Genomic DNA, 19,305 nt, shown 5'->3' on the forward strand with positions numbered 1-19,305 from the left:
TTTATCCCACTTAAAGTCCTACAGGGATCACACCTCAGCAAAGCCACTAAACCTTGCATCTGCTGCAGACTAGCATATTGAGAACTGTTGGACTTGGCCCTTTTTGCAGGGTCATCCCTGAACTTTTTGCCATGCTCCTGTCTTTTGTCAGACCTGTTTTTGTTGGTTTTATGACTCTGGGCACTTTACCACTGCTGATCAGTGCTAAAGTACATATGCTCTCCCTTTGGTAAATTGATGTATGGATTAGTGACTCCATGATTGGCTGATTTGGTTTACTTGTCAGACCCTAGTACAGTGCACTGAGTGTGCCCAGGGCTTGTAAACCGACGGCTGCTAGTGGACTTGCAGCACTGGTTGTGCCGCCCACAAAAGCAGCCTGTAAAAGTGTGTCTCAGGTCTGCCATTGCAGAGCCTGCGTGCAGTCTAGTACTGCCATGCTGACTGGGCAAGTGCACCCACTTGTCAGTCCCTAAACCTTCCCTTTTCTTCATATCAGACACCCCTAAGGCAGGCCCACGGGCAGGGTGCATTGTAAGTATAAGGTAGGACATTCCCTGGTGCGTGTGGCATGTCCTAATAGTGAATTACAGCCATTTTCGTTTTTCACTATTGCAAGGCTACCTGTTCTCCATAGGCCAGAATGGGCAGTTAGACTATTACATCTTATAATTCTAACTGACTCAGAGAACATGGTAGAAAGTCGAGTTTAGTATGCCTTGACTCAGAATGATAAAATACATCTTTTAGTGAAGTTGGTTTTAACATTCTGTGTTTGAAAATACAACTTTCAGAAAGTAGGTATTTTCTTGTCTAACTATCGAAAGCCTGCCTCTGCTAGGTTGTGTATTCCTTGTCTGGAGTGTGAGTGACAGGGCTGGGGGATTCCAGGAGACAGAATGAGTCAACCCAGTGGTGAATAGAGAGATCTACATCTAGATGGGAGGGAGGAGTTGCATCTGGGACCTGAATAGGACTGTGCTCACCCCCCACAGTGCTGGCTCCACCCCCTGTGGTATGTATGATGTCTCTGCCCTGCACTGTGAAAGAAGAGAAGGAATCATGTCAACAAAGTGCTCCTGGGCTGTGCTTTCCCTCCACAATGCTGGCTCCACCCCCTGTGGGGTGTCTGATGTTTCTGCCCTGCACTATGAAAGGAAAGAAGGAGTCATGTCAACAGAGTGCTCCAGAACTGGTTTGGACTAGGCAAAGGCCCCTCTGCCCTCAGACGACACAGGATTTTGGGGTATTAATATTGGGACCCTGATCCCAAGAAATGAGATCACTTTTGGACAAACAAGAAGAAACCTCTGCTGAGGAGAGGAACCTGAACAAACAGAGGAGAGACTATTTCTAATCTAAAGTGGTGTTTAGGGGATTGGCCTGCAGAGGTTGCCTTACTGCCAAAGAGGGGAGAAAGAACGTTGTGTGCTTTACTTTCAACTTGTGAAGGATCTCCAAGGGCTTGGAAAAAAGCGTGCCTCCTGCTGAAGTCTCAGGGACAACAGACTTCACCCCCCAGCTCCCCAGCTCCCCAGAGTTCTTTGGAAGTGCCTGCTGCTGTTTTGGGCCTTCTGAGGGACTGCGTGTCGCAAGGTGCTGGAAGCGTGACTCAACGAGGAAGAAGCGTGTCGCCGTCGCTGCTCCTGCCGTCGCATCTCTGAACAAGGGTATCGCTGCTGGAGCTGTCGTATTGCACAGCATCGAGAGAAGCATCTCGCAACGAAGAGGAAGCGTGTCGCCGTTGCTTCTGCTGCCGTCTCACTTCTGAACAAGGGTGTCGCCGCTGGAGCTGTCGTACTGCACCGCATCGAGAGAAGTGTCTCGCAATGGGGAAGAAGAGTGTCGCCGTCGCTGTGGCTGCCGTCGCATCTCTGAACAAGGGTGTCGCAATGTCGCTGTTGCATTGCACCGCATCGAGGAAAGCACCTCGCATCCCCAGAGAAGCGCACCACCGACGGAGATGCTGCAGTTGCATTTCTGAACAAGGATGTCACCGCTGTAGTTGTCGCATCCTGCCGAAGCTTCTAGCATCCGTCGGAGGAGAGTGTCGCAGCAGAAGTTGTTGTCGTTGCATCGCTGAACAAGGGTGTTGCTGCTGCAGTTGACACATCGAATCGAGACTTCTCGCATCATCGGAGAAGCGTGCCGCATCTGGAAGATCTTCACGTTTTAATTTCTTTGCACCGGAACTTTGCCGCATTTCCATCGCTGCAACATTACTTGTTGCGTAAGCACAACGCATCGTAAGGTACATTGACACAAAGTGTCGCATTTTAAGAACTGAACTAAACTAAGCTAAAACTATCATCTTTAAGTATAGTATTGTGGATTTTTGTCGTTTAATGGTCTTGTGTTAAGTCTATATAAAGAATACTTATTTTTGATATAAACCTTGTGTGGTGTCCATTTGTAGAGTTGTCACTAGGTTACTGTGTGTGGTCACAAATGCTTTACACACTGCCTCTGAGATAAGCCTGTCTGCTCGGTCCAATCTACCAAGTGGGTGAGCAGGGGTTATTTTAGGAGTGTACCCCCTTACCCTGACTAGAGGCAAGGGTCCCTATTTGTCACAAATACCTACCTGTGCCAACTAGAGACCACCAAATCTAACAAGAACCATGTTTTCAGACCCATTTAAGATCACTGAAGTCAGTTTACATTCGAAAGGTGGTTTGTATTTAGCACACCCGTTTGATAAATACATTGCTGTTAAATGTCCACCGTTCCTATATGCTCATTTGCAGGGCCGGCTTTAGCTCTGGTGGTGCCCGGTGCAACAGTTTTTTTAATGCTTCCCATGGCCTCCTTCTCCACAAATTCCCTCACTACCACTATCTAATAGTACCTTTCATCTCTCCATTGCCCTCTCTGACATCCATTAAATTTGTATTCAAAGCTCTACTCACAGTTCAGCCATACTCAGTTATGTGATCTGTATGGTACACGTTCTTTGCAGCAGGCACATGAACCCTCTGTGCTACTTTAAGATGAGTTAAGATTGCAGCTAAAGAACTCTCCAATCTCTCTTCAGTAGTAACATTATCAAAGTTAACTTGACATTTTTATTGTTGCCTGAAACTCTGAAAACACAAGGAAGTTCACAAGCCTTTATACCCATTAGTTATTTTTAAACAACACCCTGCACTGGTCGCACCGCCCTAAACCCTGCCCTGCTTGTCTGAAAAATCATATTATAATCTTAACCAATGCACAATGGGAGAACCAACCTAGTGATTACTGGTGCGCATCAACTGTGGTAAAACCCCCTTCTTTTCTAGCAGCCCCTCCCTCTTGTCACGTTTGCTTCCTTCTTTCCCCCTCCCTGTTACCATGTATTTTTCCCTTTCCTGCAGCGCCCTCTTCTATTGCTCCTTCTTGTTGCCCAGCACTGTATCCCCTCATCATTAGTTAGCCCCCCTGCTAGCTCTGCAATTGTCTTGATTGAAGTTTGGTTTACTCCCTCACTCCTCCCTTCTTTGGCAGTCCATGCATCTTACAACAAAAAGCAGCGTAATATTAAGAACATAGACGAAACTTAATGCATTCACTAATGCTTGTTTGCTTATCCTTGATCACAGCATTCATTAGCTTTAATAGCAAGTACAAGTCAAACATTGTTTAAAGCATATTACGTTTAGTAGAACCGAGAGTCATTTTCCATACCGTTTCTTAAAGACCAGTCTCTTGTGTGCAAGCGAACTAATTACCAGAAGAGCTACATTATAATCTGTAAATTGATCCAAGTTGTGAAATAGCTTCCCTCTAACTGAAAGCTGTATAAAACCTCCACTTATTCGAACATAAAGGAAGAGCTTATTTCCATAATGTCTAGAAAGCATATTACGCAGAACAGCACTCTTTAAATGGTCAATCACTTTCATAATTGTACTGATTTTAGCACTTTTATACTAGACAAAGATCAAACCCTGGTATACAGGGAAGCCCACGTAAAATCACATTACTTACAGGTCCTTTTCAAAATCTCAAGTGAAAAAAAAATACGTTTCCTTATGGTTTTCAACTTATATATATATACAGGCACGGAAACCGTTTTCTTATATACTATGTAAGAACGCATCGAGAAACTTGAACTTGTAGCCAAGCTGGCAGTGGGTGTCGCTAGATTTGATTACATATGTGTGCTCGGCTCAAAATTCCTCAAGGAAAATGTACTTTGCCGTTAGGCATATATTTTGGAGCTCTACTCATGCTCACACATTTATGTTTGAGGAACAGACAAAACAGGAAAGATATAGCCTATAATCGTGCACGGCAACAATGTCCTAAAATAATATGTAACAGTGACAAATGTACATTTTTGGAACAGAATGTCAGAAAACACCTAGAAAAGAGTGCTCTTCATACAATATGAACCGGGTCGAAACACCATAGATCAAAGCTAAACTGTGAACGACAGCAAATGTTTTCCACCACCCCATAGGCAGGCCCGACTCCAGGAATTTGTATTTGGGTGGGCCAAGGGTTCATTTGGGTGGGCCACTGCAGGCCCAATTTATTGCTTATATATCTAGCCAGGCCTGCTTCTAGGCCCTCCTTTATCTCTCCTTAGTCTTACAAGGCCCAGTAAAACGCACACTTTTCCAAGTCTCTTTTTAAATGTTATCACTCTCAAAAAATGCTTCTTTTCCATGTAATGTCCCTTTGATAAGAAAAGGAGGTTTCTAAGTTGGGCATATCAGGCAAGTGACACTACTCAGGCTCTTTCGGTGCGACCCTTCAGGGAGAAACCCTCTTCGTTACTACCTCTTCCTGACCCCTGACTCTGCAGCGCAGTCCCTTACAGGCTTGATTATCCACTGTGAGAAGTTGGCCTGATGTGCAGTGTTCACTATTCTAGTGATCACTATATATCAGTCCAAACAACCCTTATTGATGATTGGTTGTAAGTCAACCTTATAGACCAGCTATCCTAGTAGCATGGATACGAGCAGTCTAAGGCTAAGACTCTAGAGGGCGTGTTAAGCCAGCTGTTTTACCATCACATTACCCCTTGAACACCCAGTGAAAGGACACCACACAAGTGTTATGAAAATAAACAATGTATTTATTAGAATCACAACAGCCCTGTACTCTTTATGAGGACAGGGTGCTAGGCACACAACAAAACTCTTACGAAAATACTTAAGTTAGCACGGTATACACAAATGCCCGAGGGGCACGAAAAACCATATACTCTAAAAGTGGAATGCGAAATTACTAGCAGGTAAGTACAGTACTAATAGGCTTTGGAATCGCTAGGACTTGACTATGGAATCGTTAGATTACTTCTAGGAGGCCTAGGGGACTCGGGTGCAGAGTGGGCACTCTCACGCGGGATGCGGGACAAAGTCTATGATAGCTAGTAACGTTAAAGTTAGTGTTCACGGGCGAACCCGACCTGGTAGGGAGAAAACGACAGTGGATCCTGACCCTTGGATAGTGAGGCTATGCTGGGGCACCGAAATGCCGAAGTTACCTAGCCCAGGGGCTGCAGCTGCATATGTCTCAAAAGACGTCGGGAATCCTCGTTGCCGGACCAGGAGCCTGGAAGAAAGATGCTGGCAGGCGACCAGTGAAGAGAGTTCGAAGTGATCCAAGCCTGGATCTGGAAGATGGATGACACCTGAAAGCAGAGGGGACCAAGTTCGTGACTACTAGCCAGTAGTCAGTGGGCACCAGGAGGGCACCGGATGGTAGTCACCTCGACTAGGTGAGTGGGCGACGCTGTGCTCTGCAGATCTCACGGACCAGGAGGCGTTGTCGGCGACCAGGATGGAGAGGCGAGCTGTCCCACGATGGATGAAGCGGTCGGCGTCGAAGAACCCAGGATTGGGCAACAAAGCCTTGGCTAATTCAAGCCCACGCGGTGGACTCAAAATGGCGTCTTGAGTGGACCAGGAGGGTCCGGGGTGCTCCTCTTCTGGAAGGGAGCAAGAGCCAGTCTGGAGCAACCAGACTAGCAGCAGTGATGTCGTCGGGCGTCGTTCAGAAGGCCACAAGCCAGCGGGCTAGTAGCCAAACAACGCGGTGAGCAGCAAAAAGCAGAAGGGCCCCACGCCGATCGTGGAGATGCTGGGGGGCTGCTCTTCGGTGCTGGAGCTGCTCAGGGTCGGGGCTTCTCGGACCCCAAAGCACTCGCCAGGAAATTACTCGGCGGGCTTGCTGTGCAGAAGTCGTGCAGTCTTGGCAATAGTCGGTCCCTTGAGGTCTCGTCGCACTCACGGTTCTCAGCTTGGCTGTAGAGGTGAGTAGAGGTCGGAGGTGCCAGGGAAGCCGGGTCTTGTCGAGCTGGGCAGTCGGATTCCGGAGGAAGGACTTACAGCAGACCGCAGTGTTCTTGCGATGGTGCCTGCGGATGCAGGGTGACTACTCCTTAGTCACAAGGGAGAATCTTGAAGAAGGAAATCTTGAAGTCCTTTCGTAGAAAGTCGTGTCTTGATTCCAAAGATGATCTAATTTGGAAGGGGGCCTGCTCCTACCTTTATCTGGGAAAAGGGGGCTGGCACGCGACTAGGTCCTGCCCTATGGGTGGGACCAGGAGGGGGGTGGTTACACCCACTTCCTTGGCGGGCTTTTCCCCAGCTCAGGGTCTGGAGTGTCCCTGGAACTGGTTCAAGCCGGCCTATGCATAGTGAGCACCGGGGTGCCACTTGCAGTCACCTTCCTCTGAAGCCCTGCCTACCTAGGATACACAAACTCCTGTCTGGGACGGTGCTGGCACCGCCCCTGGCAGGAAACCCTTTGTCCTTATCTCCTGCTCTGGGAGGACTCCCAGCAGCAGGAGGGCAGACTTGTGTCTCGTTGGCAGCATCCATTTTGTGGAGCTGAGGCTCTGTTTGACTTTAACCGGGGTTAGGGGTTACATACATGTCGTGTCCCTCTAGAAGGGTGGAATGCTAACCCCGTCACCAGAATTGGCGAGGGGTTAGTATTCCAATTCGTATGACACCTTACTCGACATGTTTTGATAAAGCGATACCAGAGTTGGCATATAACCGCGAGGATTATAATGCACTTAAGAGTATATGGTATGCAATATCATGGAAACGGCTAAGGGATAGATCCTGAAAGCCGCAGACAGGCTCAGCTCATGCCAGAGCACCATCTCACACGATTCCAAGCACTCTGCCTTCAGGATTGTTAAGGCCTGCCATAGGAGTGACTGATAGGAGATCTGTGTGTCCATTTTAGGGTTAGATATAGGTATACTATATCTAAAGCAAAGGGTGAGTACACCATCTTGCCCCAGCTGTCGTGCAGCCAGTTGTGTCAGTTTAGTTAGTCAGTCCAGGGGTGGCACAATACATGCTTCAGCCCCTGGGAGACTTCTGGGTGCACCTCAGCCCTGGGTACAGGGACTTGGAGAGGGCCCAGTGCCAATTCAGTACCTGAGTACGATTTGGATAGAGAGAACAGCTAGGCTGTGGGTCTGATTAGCAGGCCCACAGCCAGGGAAAGTCGTAAACCAGTGCAGCAAAAAGCAAGAATCTGGGTGATCATAGGATTGCAGACCCTACTCTCCTACATGACCCCCCCCCAAACTTTGGGACAATAAAGTAACCTTGACCAGGTGAGTCTTCTTGCTCTAAGTGGAAATACCTGGAGAGCCCATCAGCATTGCTGTGATCAGTACCAGGTCTATGCTCCACTGTAAAATCCATCCCCTGTAGGGAAATGGACCACCTAAGCAGTTTGGGATTTTCACCCTTCATCTGATTTAGCCACAAGAGGGGCTTATGGTCGGTCTGAATGGTGAAGTGAGTGCCAAACAAGTAGGCCCTCAGCTTCTTCAGGGCCCAAACCACAGCAAAGGCCTCCCTCTCAATAGCTGACCAATTTTTCTCTCTGGGGGTCAGCCTCCTACTAATGAAAGCAATAGGCTGATCATTACCATCAAAATTCAGTTGAGACAGAACAGCTCCCACACCCAACTCAGAAGCATCCGTTTGGACAATGAATGGCTTGGAGTAATCTGGACTCTTAAGGATAGGTGCTGTGCACATGGCCTGCTTGAGGTCATTGAATGCTTTCTGACAGCTTGCTGTCCACTGAACTTTCTTTGGCATCTTTTTGCTTGTCAGGTCATTAAGAGGGGTCACTATGGACCCATAATTTCTGACAAACTTCCTATAGTAACCAGTCAGGCCCAAGAAAGCTCGAACCTGAGTCTGGGTGATTGGAGGAGCCCAGTCCTGGATGGCCTGTATTTTACTCTCCAATGGCTGAACCTGGCCTCCACCTACAAGGTGGCCCAGGTATACAACCTGTGTCTGCCCTATCTGGCACTTAGTGGCCTTGATAGTGAGGCCTGCCTTTTGCAGAGCCTCTAACACTTTCCTCAGGTGGACCAGGCGATCCTCCCAGGTGGAGCTAAAGACAGCAATATCGTCAAGATATGCTGCACAGAAGTCATCCAGCCCAGTGAGGACTTGATTCACCAACCTTTGGAAGGTGGCAGGTGCATTTTTCAAACCAAAGGGCATTACCACAAATTGATAATGCCCACCAGGGGTAGAAAATGCTGTCTTGGGTTTGGCCTCCTCAGCTAACCTGATTTGCCAATACCCAGCTGTCAAATCAAATGTACTTAAGAAGTTGGCAGAAGCCAATTTATCTATAAGTTCATCTGCTCTTGGTATTGGGTGGGCATCAGTCTTAGTGACTGCATTGAGGCCTCTGTAGTCTACGCAAAACCTCATCTCTTTCTTACCACCCTGGGTGTGAGGCTTTGGCACTAGAACTACTGGGCTAGCCCAAGGGCTATCTGAGGGCTCAATGACTCCCAGTTCCAACATTTTCTGCACTTCAGTTTTGATGCAGTCTCTAACATGATCAGGCTGTCTGTAGATTTTACTCTTGACAGGCAGACTGTCCCCAGTGTCAACATCATGGGTACACCAATCAGTTTGGCTGGGTGTCAGAGAGAACATATGTCTGAAGGATTGCAGAATTTGCCTGCAATCCTGTTGCTGATGTTCAGTGAGGCTGCCACAAAAGACAACACCATCAACTGATCCATCATCAGGATTCTGAGTGAGCAGGTCTGGGAGAGGGTCACTCTCTTCCTCCTGTCCCTCATCTGTGGCCATGAGCAAGCTCATGTCCTTCCTGTCAACATATGCCTTGAGCCTGTTAACATGGAGCACTCTGAGAGGGCTCCTGGGAGTTCCAAGGTCCACCAAGTAGGTAACCTCTCCCTTTTGCTCAATGATGGTGTGGGGCCCAGACCATTTGTCTTTCAGAGCTGCTGGGGCCACTGGCTCCAGCACCCACACCTTCTGTCCTGGCTGGTACACAGTTAGAACAGCCTTTTGGTCATGCCAAGCTTTTTAAAGTTCTTGGCTGGCCTCCAGGTTTTTGGATGCCTTTTCCATGTACTCAGCCATCCTGGAGCGGAGACCAAGTACATAGTCCACTATGTTGGTTGCAGGCTTTTTGAGAGGTCTCTCCCATCCTTCCTTCACCAAACACAGGGGTCCTCTTACAGGATGCCCATACAGAAGTTCAAAAGGGCTGTAGCCAACCCCCTTCTGTGGGACCTCTCTGTAAGCAAACAAGAGGCAGGGGATCAGGACATCCCATCTCCTCCTAAGAGGTTCAGGTAGCCCATGAATCATCCCTTTGAGGGTCCTGTTGAATCTCTCAACAAGCCCATTGCATTGTGGGTGGTAGGGTGTGGTGAACTTGTAGTTCACACCACACTCCTTCCACATTGCAGTCAGATATCCTGACATGAAGTGTGTACCTCTGTCAGAAACAACCTCCTTAGGGAAGCCCACTCTGGAGAACACTCCAACTAGGGCCCTTGCCACTACAGGTGCTGTAGTGGTCCTAAGTGGAATAGCTTCAGGATACCTGGTGGCATGATCCACCACCACCAGTATAAACTTGTGCCCTGATGCTGTCTGGGGTTCCATTGGACCAACAATGTCAATCCCCACTCTTTCAAAGGGGACCCCCACCACAGGTAGTGGTATGAGGGGGGCCTTTGTTGTGCCACCTGACTTACCACTGGCTTGGCAAGTGACACAGGAGCGACAAAACTCCTTGGTATTCTCATTCATGTGGGGCCAGTGAAAGTGTGAGACAAGCCTGTCCCACGTCTTTGTCTGACCTAAATGACCTGCAAGGGGAATCTCATGGGCCAAGGTGAGAAGGAAACCTCTCAGAGACAAGGGGATGACCAGCCTCCTGGTTGCACCAGGCTTGGGGTCTCTTGACTCAGAGTACAGGAGTCTATCTTCCCAGTATACCCTGTGGGCACCTGTGGCATTCCCTGCAGCCTCAGCAGCAGCCTGCTGTCTGAGGGGTTCAAGGGAAGGGCAGTCTAACTGTGCCTTCCCCAGGTCTGCTCTGGAGGGTCCCCCTGAGCCCAGAAACTCAACTTGATCAAGTTCAAGCTCTTTAGGCTCAGTTTCCCTCAGCTCTCTCAGATCAGCCTCCTCAGAGACTTGATCCTCAACCTGGGGCAAGGGGGAAGGCAAAGCCTTAACCCTACTGCTCTTCTTCTTGGAAGGTGTCTGGTCCATAATTTCAGGATCCAGCACCTGTTCAGTGGGGCATCTTCTGGCCTGTGACCTAGTCACAGCAAGCACATGTGCTGGCAAGCCTAACATCTCCATGTGAGTCCTCTGCTCCACTTCTGACCATAATGATGACTCCAAATCATTGCCCAACAAACAATCAACTGGGAGGTCTGAACTGACTACAACTTTCTTTTGACCCTTCACTCCACCCCAGGAGAAAGCCACAATCGCCCTACTATGACTGGTAGTGACGTTGCTGGCATTGGTCACCAGGAAATCTGTACCTGGCATGATCTGTCCAGGGTCCACAAAGTTAGGTGTCACCATGGTGACACTGGCACAAGTGTCCCTATAGGCCTGAGCCATTTTGCCATCAATCAAAGGTGTCTGCCTGTATTTGCCCAAAGTATTGGGACTTATATCAGGGGACATATCCATATCCCCTGTACAGACAAGGACAGCCTGAGTGAGTGTGCCAACTAAGTTGTCAGACCCCTCAGTACCCAAGGTTAACCCAACTAATGCCTTGGGAGGTACACTACCACTACTGACTGTACTAGGGGGTGCAGTTGCCTTAGGGGCTGTAGTGGCAGGAGTTTGTCCTCCTCTTTTGGTGCACTCACTAAACCAGTGAGACTTACTTTTGCAGTACTGGCACCACCTTTTTGACTGGCCTTCTTGAGTCTTCTTCTTCTGGGAAGCCTGACCCCCACCCTCTTTGGTTTGTTGGGGGCCTGGTGAAGACTTCTGGTCATTTTGTTCACTCTTAACATTACCCTTCTGGTCTGCTTTCTTCTGACCACCCTGGTTCTGGTTCTGGTTCTGCTTGATCCTTGTCCTGACCCATTTGTCTGCCTTCTTTCCCAATTCTTGGGGAGAGGTCAGATCTGAATCAACAAGGTGCTGGTGCAACAACTGGTTCTGACAATTGTTTAAAATTTGTTCTCTCATCATAAGATTATACAATCCTGTGTAATCTGTAATCTTGCTACCCAGCAACCAGCCCTCCAAAGCCTTAGTGGCACAATCCACAAAGTCAGACCAGTCCTGAGACTGAGTTTTCTGGGTGTCTCTGAACAGCAACCTGTACTGCTCAGTGGTTAAACCAAACCCATCAACCAGTGCATTTTTCAGGACCTGGTAATCATTAGCATCCTCCACTCTTGTAGTGAGGAGCTTATCTCTACCTTTACCATCAAAGGAGAGCCACAGTATAGCTGCCCACTGACTTCGGGGAATGCACTGCACAGTGCAGGCCCTCTCCAAAGCAGCCATCCATTTCTGGATATCATCCCCTTGCTTAAAGGGGGGCACTATCTTAGTCAGGTGTTTAGTATATAAACCCTTCTCTCTATCTCTCGGGAGATTGCTGCCACCAGTGGGAGCTAGCCCACTCATCTGCTGCTCTCTAGCAAAGGCAAGCTTTTCTTTGGCCAGGGCAAGTTCTTCCCTTTCAATCCTCAGAGCAGCCTGTCTCATTCTAGCTTCATGCTCTATTCTCTGAGGGGAAGTCACTCTCCTCTGTGGAGAGTTCCTCCTCCTCTGGGAAGAGGCATTAGAGTGCAGAGATCTATTGGAGTCCCTAGAAAGAGATCTATCTCTCCTAACTCCAAGGTTAGGCCCACTTCGGGTTAGTACTGGGGGTCCCCCAGATCCTAGCCCAAGTAAGTCTAAGTTGGCCCTGGTTAGCCTTCTGACTACCTCAAGACCTTTGTCTACCTCATCCCCAGAGAGTTCCTCCTGATCCTCCTCCTCCTCAACTGCAGTAGCAGTGTTGGGGAGGTCTGGATCCCCAGAGGTTCCCTCTAAGGCTGGCATGTTCTCATGTAACTGAGAAATCTTTCTGGCATCATATGTCTCTAAGAGACCTTTCAGAAAGGGAATGGTGGGGTTAGACCCCTGCTTCAGTTTCCTGGAGGTACAGACTTGTCTCATCTCCTGGAAACTGAGAGCTGCATATCTTGAAGTGACCTGTGGAGGGTCAACACTTACCAGGGGAGTCTCAGTGGACTCTCCATGGTTAGACATGCTTTTCTAGTGAGGTGTAAGTGGTGCACTTACCTACACTATATGTTTGCCTACTGATCCCTTGCTAGAGTTGTAGTTTAGGGTGTGCTAGGCCCTAGGAGCTACAACAGCTGGTTCAGTAGAACTCAGAGTATTCTAAGCTAAGTTATATGTACCTTTAGTACTTATGTGATCTTTCACAAGATATTCTTAGGATATGTGTGGTAAAACAACAGCAAGCTCAAATCCCAACCGCTGCTCACCAATGTGAGAAGTTGGCCTGATGTGCAGTGTTCACTATTCTAGTGATCACTATATATCAGTCCAAACAACCCTTATTGATGATTGGTTGTAAGTCAACCTTATAGACCAGCTATCCTAGTAGCATGGATACGAGCAGTCTAAGGCTAAGACTCTAGAGGGCGTGTTAAGCCAGCTGTTTTACCATCACATTACCCCTTGAACACCCAGTGAAAAGACACCACACAAGTGTTATGAAAATAAACAATGTATTTATTAGAATCACAACAGCCCTGTACTCTTTATGAGGACAGGGTGCTAGGCACACAACAAAACTCTTACAAAAATACTTAAGTTAGCACGGTATACACAAATGCCCGAGGGGCACGAAAAACCATATACTCTAAAAGTGGAATGCGAAATTACTAGCAGGTAAGTACAGTACTAATAGGCTTTGGAATCGCTAGGACTTGACTATGGAATCCTTAGATTACTTCTAGGAGGCCTAGGGGACTCGGGTGCAGAGTGGGCACTCTCACACGGGATGCGGGACAAAGTCTATGATAGCTAGTAACGTTAAAGTTAGTGTTCACGGGCGAACCCGACCTGGTAGGGAGAAAACGACAGTGGATCCTGACCCTTGGATAGTGAGGCTATGCTGGGGCACCGAAATGCCGAAGTTACCTAGCCCAGGGGCTGCAGCTGCATATGTCTCAAAAGATGTCGGGAATCCTCGTTGCCGGACCAGGAGCCTGGAAGAAAGATGCTGGCAGGCGACCAGTGAAGAGAGTTCGAAGTGATCCAAGCCTGGATCTGGAAGATGGATGACACCTGAAAGCAGAGGGGACCAAGTTCGTGACTACTAGCCAGTAGTCAGTGGGCACCAGGAGGGCACCGCATGGTAGTCACCTCGACTAGGTGAGTGGGCGACGCTGTGCTCTGCAGATCTCACGGACCAGGAGGCGTTGTCGGCGACCAGGATGGAGAGGCGAGCTGTCCCACGATGGATGAAGCTGTCGGCGTCGAAGAACCCAGGATTGGGCAACAAAGCCTTGGCTAATTCAAGCCCACGCGGTGGACTCAAAATGGCGTCTTGAGTGGACCAGGAGGGTCCGGGGTGCTCCTCTTCTGGAAGGGAGCAAGAGCCAGTCTGGAGCAACCAGACTAGCAGCAGTGATGTCGTCGGGCGTCGTTCAGAAGGCCACAAGCCAGCGGGCTAGTAGCCAAACAATGCGGTGAGCAGCAAAAAGCAGAAGGGCCCCACGCCGATCGTGGAGATGCTGGGGGGCTGCTCTTCGGTGCTGGAGCTGCTCAGGGTCGGGGCTTCTCGGACCCCAAAGCACTCGCCAGGAAATTACTCGGCGGGCTTGCTGTGCAGAAGTCGTGCAGTCTTGGCAATAGTCGGTCCCTTGAGGTCTCGTCGCACTCACGGTTCTCAGCTTGGCTGTAGAGGTGAGTAGAGGTCGGAGGTGCCAGGGAAGCCGGGTCTTGTCGAGCTGGGCAGTCGGTTTCCGGAGGAAGGACTTACAGCAGTCCGCAGTGTTCTTGCGATGGTGCCTGCGGATGCAGGGTGACTACTCCTTAGTCACAAGGGAGAATCTTGAAGAAGGAAATCTTGAAGTCCTTTCGTAGAAAGTCGTGTCTTGATTCCAAAGATGATCTAATTTGGAAGGGGGCCTGCTCCTACCTTTATCTGGGAAAAGGGGGCTGGCACGCGACTAGGTCCTGCCCTGTGGGTGGGACCAGGAGGGGGGTGGTTACACCCACTTCCTTGGTGGGCTTTTCCCCAGCTCAGGGTCTGGAGTGTCCCTGGAACTGGTTCAAGCCGGCCTATGCATAGTGAGCACCGGGGTGCCACTTGCAGTCACCTTCCTCTGAAGCCCTGCCTACCTAGGATACACAAAATCCTGTCTGGGACGGTGCTGGCACCGCCCCTGGCAGGAAACCCTTTGTCCTTATCTCCTGCTCTGGGAGGACTCCCAGCAGCAGGAGGGCAGACTTGTGTCTCGGTGGCAGCATCCATTTTGTGGAGCTGAGGCTCTGTTTGACTTTAACCGGGGTTAGGGGTTACATACATGTCGTGTCCCTCTAGAAGGGTGGAATGCTAACCCCGTCGCCACAATTGGCGAGGGGTTAGTATTCCAATTCGTATGACACCTTACTCGACATGTTTTGATAAAGCGATACCAGAGTTGGCATATAACCGCGAGGATTATAATGCACTTAATAGTATATGGTATGCGATATCATGGAAACGGCTAAGGGATAGATCCCGAAAGCCGCAGACAGGCTCAGCTCATGCCAGAGCACCATCTCACACGATTCCAAGCACTCTGCCTTCAGGATTGTTAAGGCCTGCCATAGGAGTGACTGATAGGAGATCTGTGTGTCCATTTTAGGGTTAGATATAGGTATACTATATCTAAAGCAAACGGTGAGTACACCACCTTGCCCCAGCTGTCGTGCAGCCAGTTGTGTCAGTTTAGTTAGTCAGTCCAGGGGTGGCACAATACATGCTTCAGCCCCTGGGAGACTTCTGGGTGCACATCAGCCCTGGGTACAGGGACTTGGAGAGGGCCCAGTGCCAATTCAGTACCTGAGTACAATTTGGATAGAGAGAACAGCTAGGCTGTGGGTCTGATTAGCAGGCCCACAGCCAGGGAAAGTCGTAAACCAGTGCAGCAAAAAGCAAAAATCTGGGTGATCATAGGATTGCAGACCCTACTCTCCTACATCCACTACCTACCACCCCTCTCCATTGCACGTTATCTCACAGCTGACCTTGGGCCCCAGCCCCATATCAGCCACCATTCTGCTCCACTTTAATTATTCCCAGTAAAAAACAATAGTAAAATCACCTTTACACTTGAAACATTGAATATAGCAGTAAATGTAATTAGCATCACTTTAAAGTATGCTCCACAGTTGTCCTAATCACCTGACTTTTCATTGAAAAAACGAAAACAGAAAGGCCGTGACAGGGCCGGCTTTAGCGCTGGTGCAAAATTCTTTTTTAGGACCCCAACAATGACCTCTTTCTCAGTAGATAACTTTACTATCACCCTCCACCAGTGCCCTTCATCTCTACATAGCTCCCCCCACCCCATGACCTCGTCCTCAGATTCCCTCACTGCCCCCCTCCACTGGTGCCCCTCATCTCACTGTAGTTCCCCTCCATCTCATGACCTCTTCCTCTGACTCCCTCACTGCCACCCTCCTCTAGTGCCCCTCATCTCTCTGTAGTTCCCCTCCACCCATTGTCGTCCTCCCCAGATCCCCTCACTGCCACCCTCCAGTGGTTCCCCTCATCTCTCTGTAGTTCTCCTCCACCCCATGACCTCCTCAGACTCCTTCACTGCCACCTTCCACTGGTGCCCCTCATCTCTCTATAGTTCCCCTCCACCCCATGACCTCCTCCTCGGATTCCCTCACTGCCACCCTCCACTGGTGCCCCGCATCTCTCTGTAGTTCCCCTCCACCCCATGACCTCCTCTTCAGATTCCCTCACTGCCACCCTCCACTGGTGCCCCTCATCTCTCTGTAGTTCCCCTCCACCCCATGACATCCACCTTGGCTTCCCTCACTGCCACCCTCCACTGGTGCCCCTCATCTTTCTGTAGTTCCCCTCCACCCCATGACCACCACCTCGGCTTCCCTCACTGCCACCCTGAACTAGTGCCCCTCATCTCTCTGTAGTTCCCCTCCACCCCATGACCTCCTCCTCGGAATCCCTTACTGCCACCCTCCACTGGTGCTCCTCATCTCACTGTAGTTGCCCTCCAACCCATGACCTCCTCCTCGGCTTCCCTCACTGCCACCCTCCACTGGTGCCCCTCATCTCTCTGTAGTTCCCCTCCACCCCATGACCTCCTCCTCATACTCTCTCACTGGCACCCTCCACTGGTGCCCATCATCTCTCTGTAGTTCCCCTCCACCTCATGACCTCCTCTTCGGATTCCCTCACTGCCACCCTCCACTGGTGCCCCTCATCTCTCTGTAGTTCCCCTGCACCCCATGACCTCCTCTTCAGATTCCCTCACTGCCACCCTCCACCAGCGTCCCTCATCTCTCCTCTGCCCCTTTCTCATATCCATTTAAATTGTTGTATAGCGCTACTCATATCAGTGTAGGGTGTCACAGTACTTTACATCACAGCACACATTATACAGAGGCAATCATCGGTCTACGGGTTGGCTTTACTGATAAAAATGTATAACTGCCCAAACAAACTCTTTTTAGCAACATTAGAATAATGAAAGACTGAAGAAGTTCTAACTACATCACAACACAAAAAGCGAATTTTGGATGCAGCTCTTTGATGACAGTTCATAGGTCACTGTCCTATGTTTAGATTGTAACTTCTGAACTACAAGTAACATAAGGATATCTGTGCCAAAGGCAATAACCCACTAAGCTATTCCCATAAAATTCAGTTCATCTGCATTTAAAATCTACCCTGCAGCCGGATCATAAATCACCAGTTATCTGATTTTGTTGTTGTTGTTGTAGTACATCGGTGGCAGATTCACTGCGAGGGCCAAGGCTAATGTTTGGTTGGGCCAGGCTCATGTTTGGGTGGGCCTGGCCCACCCGGCCCACCCGCTAGAACCGGGCCTGCCCACTGGCCGTGGTTTTCATGTGGAGGCAAAGGAGGCCCAAGTACTATGGGTGATGGGTTGCTTGCGAGGGACAGCAGCCTAGTCCAAAAGCCAGTCAGACCTAAGTAGCTGCCTTCACCCGGCGTCCACCCTTGAGAGTGGCATACGACTTTGTGAAAGTGAGTGTAGACCATACCCCCACCTTCATGCAGTGGGTGTAATTCAGTGACCACGCGGTGTGGGCAGAGAATACATTGCATACTCCATTGTGGGGACCATCAATGTCCACCTATGATGGACCGCCCTTGCATGTCCTCACAGAGAAGTGGGCTTCTCCTATCATTCTGTGAAGGCGCTACATGTTTTCCTCCTTCATTGTCACTACACTGCTAGCCAGGGTGCCTGTTATATAAGTGGGAAACAGACGATCTTTGGCTGCTGCCTGGCGTGTTTGATGTAATATGGCCCGGGAGAAGCTCTGTTGCTTTTCACATCTAGGTCCTCTGCAAAGCAGGCTAGTAGTATACCTCCTCAGGCTCTCTTTCAAAGGCGCACAACCAGTACCCGCTCGGGTGACGTGTTGTCTACGTAAAAATAGCACAAATCAAAGTGACATATCTCCCCTCTCAGCCTTACAGTTCACCTAAGCATTCCAGCCATCACAACGTCACACACATTAAAAGAAAACCGATTTGTACTAAAGATCTAATGACCGAAAAGCTTCTTCTTACCCGATAGGCCTAAAAGGCAGAGCACAGTCAGAGCAAGCGCTATCGCCTTCATGTTCACTCTGAAGGAACTTCAGGTTGTGCCCGAGGGAAATGGAAATATTGCAGAAGTGAGTCCATCGCTTTTATATCAGGGACAGCTGCGTTTCCTGGGAAATTCACCATCTGCATGCCGCTTCCCAATCACAATCTTATCATTGTTTACGTACCTTGTACGAGGCAGGATGTTAAACACGTACCTTGTACCAGGGAGAATGGTAAACATGCTTGAAGTCTGATGACATGTGTAATAATTGGCCAAAGGTTGAGACATTTGTCATAGCTTTATTATGGTTCTGTGGATCCGTGTTGTGATGGTATGCAAATACGACTCAATTTGCCTATTTTCGCAGCAAAGAACAAATGGCAACAGGGAACCAGGAGTGCTACATTACCAGGAGCACGAGACATGCGGAGGTTTATGCAGAATATTCGCCTGGTCCGACCCCCACATGCATCAACCTATTTAGGAAGTGCAAACGGTGCGAATCGGTAAATTCGGCCGTTTGCACTTCCTAAATACGTTTTTGGGATGCATCAAACAGAGTGTCAAAATTCGCTATTTTTTGCATTTCTTAAAAATGCAAATGCAATTAAGGAATCGCATTTGTGCGATTCCTTAAATGCAATACATCATTTTTTTTAAAATTGTGAATTTTGAAATTGGAAGTGCAAATTAACACGAGGTTGACCCTCGTGTTAATTTGCGAAAATTTTAAAAAAAGCAAAAAAATGAATTTTTTAAACTTGCATGTTACAGACACTGTGTGTGAAACATGCACTTGAAAATACATTTCAGGGGTGCAGGGCACCCTTGCAATGCATCAACAAACTGCGAGTGCAAAAAAAAAAATGCAAAACGGCATTGATTCCTATGGGCCTCTAGGCCCATAGGAATCAATGTAATGCCATTCCTTAATTGCGATTCGCAATTAAGGAATCGCAATTTCCGAAAATTAAGAAATCCTAAAAACTTTTAGGATTTCTTGATGCATAGGATTTTGCATTTCCTAAATAGCGATTCCTTAATTTTCGCTATTTAAGAAATGCAAAATCCTAGATTGATGCATGTGGGGGTAAAAGTGTAACCTAAATGTTTAGCATAATTTGCATTTTTCAAACCTTGCCCCTTAACTGCTGCCAGAGCCTACTGGCCATAGCGGG

General features: G+C 48.8%; 1 protein-coding gene across 1 annotated transcript in view; it reads right to left on the reverse strand.

Annotated features, from left to right (window-relative positions):
• LOC144791096 (putative pancreatic secretory proteinase inhibitor) overlaps positions 1-18,256 on the reverse strand; it is a 138,718-nt gene extending 120,462 nt beyond the window's left edge. The window contains exon 1 of the mRNA XM_078665755.1: positions 18,106-18,256. Within this exon, the coding sequence (XP_078521881.1) occupies positions 18,106-18,157 (52 nt within the window). The 5' untranslated portion in view covers positions 18,158-18,256. The remainder of the gene's footprint in view (positions 1-18,105) is intronic.
• Between the last annotated feature and the right edge of the window lie 1,049 nt (positions 18,257-19,305).

Source organism: Lissotriton helveticus, chromosome 11, assembly GCF_964261635.1.
Source record: "Lissotriton helveticus chromosome 11, aLisHel1.1, whole genome shotgun sequence".
NCBI lineage: Eukaryota > Metazoa > Chordata > Amphibia > Caudata > Salamandridae > Lissotriton > Lissotriton helveticus.